The sequence below is a fragment of the Cebus imitator genome, unplaced genomic scaffold (genome assembly GCF_001604975.1).
Source record: "Cebus imitator isolate Cc_AM_T3 unplaced genomic scaffold, Cebus_imitator-1.0 Scaffold339, whole genome shotgun sequence".
NCBI classification, from domain to species: domain Eukaryota; kingdom Metazoa; phylum Chordata; class Mammalia; order Primates; family Cebidae; genus Cebus; species Cebus imitator.
Window position 1 is genome coordinate 722,365 of NW_016107654.1, and position 5,097 is coordinate 727,461.

Sequence of the window (5,097 nt, forward strand, 5' to 3'; positions counted from 1 at the left end):
GAGGGAGGGGGGCTGGTGAGGGTGAGGGCGTGCAGGTGATGGTGCCGCAGGCCGTGTCCTAGCTATGCAGCAAGTTGTGGTGATCAGTCCATGTACACATGGATGGAAAACGACCTGGAGGGGCAGCTTGAAGGTCAAGATTGGAGCCCAGCTGGGTGGGGGCCGGGAGTGTGGGCAGGAGTCCTGGAGAGGCGTCCGTCTGTGCTGCCCCCGGGACAGTCACACAGCTGCCTCTCCACTCTCGAGTGAGGAAGGGAAGCGACTGTCACTGAGATGTGGAGAAGGACAGGTCAGGCTGCCCGGAGGTGCGCGGCCAGTGGCAAGGAGAGTGCCCAGGCCCAGGGAGGAGCAGCTGAGGGGCCTCCAGTGCAGGCCTGTGGTTGTTGATCAGCACCCAGCACATGGGCCCCAAGGAGTTTTTCATTCTAGAGTAAATGTAAAGGGGGTGCAGGCGTGGCCCCCAGCATGTCCCAGGGCCCTCCACGGCCAGCAGCTCTCGGCCGTCCCGGGGGCTCGCCCTGGGAGACCATCACGGCCCTCCCTCCACGGTCTCCCCTAGGGGGGCGCTTCTCGCTTCTCCGCCTGCAGCTCCTGGGCCGTGGTGCGTGCTGCAGCTGCCTATTTATGTACCAGGAGAGCCTGGCAGAGCGGGGAGTGCCGCTCACGGCCAGTGGGCAGCCACAGCTGCTGGGAGCAGGGCACAGGCCTCTCCTCCATCTGGGCTGCAGGGCAGGCCTCATCCTCAAAAGCGCCTGGGGCAGGAGCCTTGGCCCACCCGTTAGAGGCCATGGCAGGGCTCCATCAGACCAGCAGCTTCTAGGGGGCAGTGTGGGTGGAGCCATTGGGTCCCACTGTCTTGGAGCCGGCCTTGCTGTATGGTCAGCCCCTGGGCAGTGACTCCCTCCCCCTTCAGGCCAGTGACCCCTGGTGTAGGGACTGTCTGGTCCAGCCGGGACGAATGGTCTCTGGCCGTGCACCCAGGAGCTGTGACCACAATGAGGCCTCAGTTCCAGAGAAGCTCCACTAGCCTGCCCTCGTTCTGCCTTCAGGGTTGGGGGTGGCTTCCCCTGGAGTTATCCGCCTGCCCTGAAGTGAGAGCGAGAGGCCGGTCTGGGCTCGGGGTCACAGGGTACATGCCCCTTGTACCCGCCGGCCTGGCAACGGGAAAGGCTTACCTGGGCGTCATGAAGGCTGCAAGGGCAGCCACAGCCCATGCAACTCAGTTTGTGGAGGTTTTGAAAAGCAGATCCAGCGCCATTTGGAGTCTCACTGCTGTTGAGCATCATTCTTTGGTTCCCAGCGTTTCTCTGTTTAAAACGTGTGGCTCTCAGCTCCTCTGTCTGCCTGCAGGTGGTGACTCGGCTGATTCATCTCTTGGGTGAGAAGATCCTGGGCAGCCTCCAGCAGGGACCTGTGACAGGTGGGTCACCTTCCCCAACCCAGAGCCCCCTGGGAGCCCCACCCTGTCCCAGAGCCCCACCCTCCCAGCCCTTGGCCCTACCCACCCAGTCTACGGCCCCACCCACCCAGCCAATGGCCCCGCCCCATCCTGGAGCCACACCCAACCCACGGCCCTGCCCATCCAACCCATGGACCTGCTGTGTCCTGGCGCCCACCCCACCCAGCTCATGGGCCCCCCACCCTATCCTGGGGCCCCACCACACAGCCCATGGCCCTGCCCTGTGCTGGAGCCGCGCCCACCCATGGTCCCACGCACCTCAGAGTCCCGCCCATCCCAGCCTAATAATTTTGTAAAACTGTGTCTCAATGTGGGCAGCGTTGGAGGAAGTCTCTACTATATGTGAAAAGATGAACGTGGTATATCTCCCTCCTATTTATGTCAGCTGATTGAAAAAAAGGAAACAGGGTGAAACCTCTGAGAAATGATATTGGTGGAACAGAGCTCCGTCGGTGCTCTGTGGAGAGTGCTCTCTGTCCTGTGCTAAGCATGGAAGGACCATGAGACCATGCTAGAGTGTTGGGAAGTTAGTTTTTCCTGCTCCGGCGTATGCACCCTTTCCTAGTTCTGAGGTGCGCTTTTTTCCAGAGCCGCTGTTAGCTCTCCAGCCGTTCTCTTTCACTGGGTCCCACATGCTTGAGGACTCTGACGTGGACCGTTTGTCTCTGGCAGACAGCATTTGACTCCAGGCTCTCTTGCTGTTCTGGGAGCTCCTGTCTCCTGCCTCCTGCCTCTGTGACTGCTGCTCTCTGCCTGGAGCCCTCAGGAGAGCCTGGCTGCTCCTGGGTGTCCTGCGTGTCCATCTCAGCACAGCCTCCCTGGCCTGTGTGCGTGGCAGCACACACCTGCAGTCCCAGCCCAGCACTCTGCTTCCTTTTTCTCCTCTGCGCTTGTCACCCCTGACACATTGCACGACCTGTCACCTGCCTCCGGCACTGGCGTGTGAGCTGTCGGGGAGCAGGAGTTTCACACAGTGACGCACGCACAGCATTGAACAGACGTCTGTCCAGGGAGTGGATGGGTGCACAGAAGGCCACACAGAGTCAGCGAAGTGTGACCCCACTCTAGGGTGACCCCACCTTCCTCTGAGTCCTTCTGCAAAACCGTTTCCAAATAAGGTCACATTTTGAGGTTCTGGGTAGACGTGAATTTTGGGGGGTTACTGTCTAACACGTAATGTAACTTCACTCTCTGCTTAGCTGCACCGTGAATTCCAAAGTGAGTGTCTTGTAGAACGTGTCTGGTTGGATCACGTATTTTTCATCCCTACTGACAATCTTTATCTTTTGTGTGTTTAGACCATAGATACTTAGTGTAATTATTTTGTTGGGATTTACGTCTTCCATGTTGTTGTTTTTTCTGTTCTCACAGCCCCCACCGTTGTTAAACACTACTGTACTTTCTCTTTTCTGTCTTTTTATTTTGGAGATGGGGTCTCACTATTTTGTCCAGGTTGGAGTGCAGTGACTAGTCACGGGTGCAGCCCTAACGCACTGCAGCCTCTAGCTCCTGGGCTCACGTGATCCCCCCCAGCCTCCTGAGTAGCTATGTATGTGGTATGTGGTATATCTCCCTCCTATTTATGTCAGCTGATTGAAAAAAAGGAAACAGGGTGAACAGCTGAGCCTCTGCGCCCAGCTTTCTGTCCTTTTAGGTGACTTGAACTGTTTTGAGTATTCCATTATTACTATCAGCTGTGGCTTCCATGATGCCTCTTCATGTGATATTTTCAGTGGTTACTCCAGCGATTACAGTATCCATCCCTAACTTATCCTTGTTTACTGACAGCAGCATTCCATCCCTGTAGGTGGAACGTGGAGACCTCACCACTGTCCGGCCACGTCATCCTTCCCCTGTATGACGTGGCTGTCCTAACTATTATATCCTCTGTGTGCACTGAACCCCACCCTCCCTAAAAACAGGGCTATGACTTTCACTTTCAGCCATCCAACCTAATTTTTAAAAGCTAAAAGGAGAACAGTCTGTGGTGTTTACCCAGAGAGTCGCCGTTCCTTCTGCTCTTTGGTGTGTGATGTCTCAGGTTTCCTTCTGGGGCCGTGTTCTTGCTATGGAAGAACCGTGGCTGGTGGTTCTTTCAGAGCAGGTGTGATGGCCACAGGTCCTCTTGCGTTCTCCCTCATCTTAGAATGTCTCTGCGTTGCCCTCGTCCTGAAGGGTGCTTCTGCTGGATGTATAATTCTGGGTTGGCAGAAATACAGAGTATTTCAGCACTTTTAAAAACTTTGTGACACTTCCTCATGGTCTCTGTTGCTGAAAGATCCAGGTATTCAGATGTTCTCAAGTAGGTAACACGCCGTTTCTCTCTAGCTGTGTTCAAGACTTTTTTGACCTGGTGTAGTGGCTCACACCTCATCCCAGCACTTTGGGAGGCCGAGACAGGAGGATTATTTGAGCCTAGAAGTTCAGAACCAGCCTGGGCAACATGGTGAGGCCCTGTCTCTATGAATAAATTTTGAAAAATTAACCAGGCATGGTATCACATATCTATAGTCCTAGCTACTCAGGGGGCAGAGGTGGGAGGATCTTTTGAGCCTTGGAGTTGGAGGTCACAGCGAGCAATGGTCGTGCCACTGCAGCCCAGCCTGGGCAGCAGAACAAGACCCTGCTCAAAACAAACACACAGAAAAAGGTTCTTTTCCCTGTCTTTAGTTTTCAGAAATGCGATTTGGACGTGTCTGAGCGTGAATGCTTACCCCAAAATCCTGTTTGGGGTTTCTTTGTCTCGGATCCGTAGATTTATAACTTTTAACAAAATTTGGAAGTGTTCAGTCTTTCTTTCCCTAAATAATTCTTTCAACCTTATACTCCTCCACCTCTTCTGGAAATATAATGGCATGAACGTTAGACCTTGCACGATTGTCCCCAAGATCTCTGGGACACTTCATTTTTTTAATCTCCTTTTCTCTCTCTGATGTTGAGATGGAACTGTTTATTTCGATCTGTCTTCAGGATCTTTGGCCTTTTGTCATCTTGATTCTGCTTTGAGGCCTATCAGAGAGTCAAAAAATTTCTGTTGTGTTTTGGTTTTTCTGTATACCTCCTGTGTCTTTGCTTTGGGAGTGTTCGGGAATTGCTGGTTGTAGCTGGTAATGATAACGGCTTTATTGTCCTGGAGAAACAGTTCCGTCAGTGACATGTAGTCATTTTTATCTGTGGGTTGTTTCTGTTGCTCTGGTTCAGAGTCTCCTTGCTCTTGGCACACCTGGTTGCTGCGGACGTGGCCTGGTCACTGTGGCTTTTGTGTCCTGATGTGTTAGGCTCTGAGACTCTGGTTCTCGTTTAAGTCTTCAGTTTTCATTGTCAGCGTGCTTGTATTCACAGGGCATGTCCTGGCCGACGTTTGTGGAGTGTGGTTTGAATGTGAACTGACCCTGGTCTGCCTGCTGGGTCCTGCCCAAGGCCAGCGTGAAGGCTGCATCCTGCGCCGTCTTCTGCTCTCAGAGCCACACACCTGAGCCCGGCACAGGCTGGGTCTTCATTTGCAGATTGGAATGATCTCCAACCTCCAGTGGGCAGAGCAGGGGCCTCTGCCTTCTCTGCAGGGGTGGACAGTTGGTGTGGGTGTTCGCTGGTCAGTGAGTGGACAGTTGGGGGATGGTCGCTGGTCAGTGAGTGGA

The 5,097-nt window shown here is 54.1% G+C and overlaps 2 protein-coding genes across 5 annotated transcripts in view; one reads left to right on the top strand and one right to left on the bottom strand.

Annotated features, from left to right (window-relative positions):
* The window catches only part of C8G (complement C8 gamma chain), a 618,926-nt gene that overhangs the window by 86,246 nt on the left and 527,583 nt on the right, over positions 1–5,097 (bottom strand). The window lies entirely within an intron of this gene.
* The window catches only part of PNPLA7 (patatin like phospholipase domain containing 7), a 71,688-nt gene that overhangs the window by 39,146 nt on the left and 27,445 nt on the right, over positions 1–5,097 (top strand). For all 4 annotated transcript variants that reach the window (XM_017505458.2, XM_017505460.2, XM_017505461.2 and 1 more), the window contains one exon: positions 1,351–1,420. In XM_017505458.2, the coding sequence (XP_017360947.1) occupies positions 1,351–1,420 (70 nt within the window). The remainder of the gene's footprint in view (positions 1–1,350; positions 1,421–5,097) is intronic.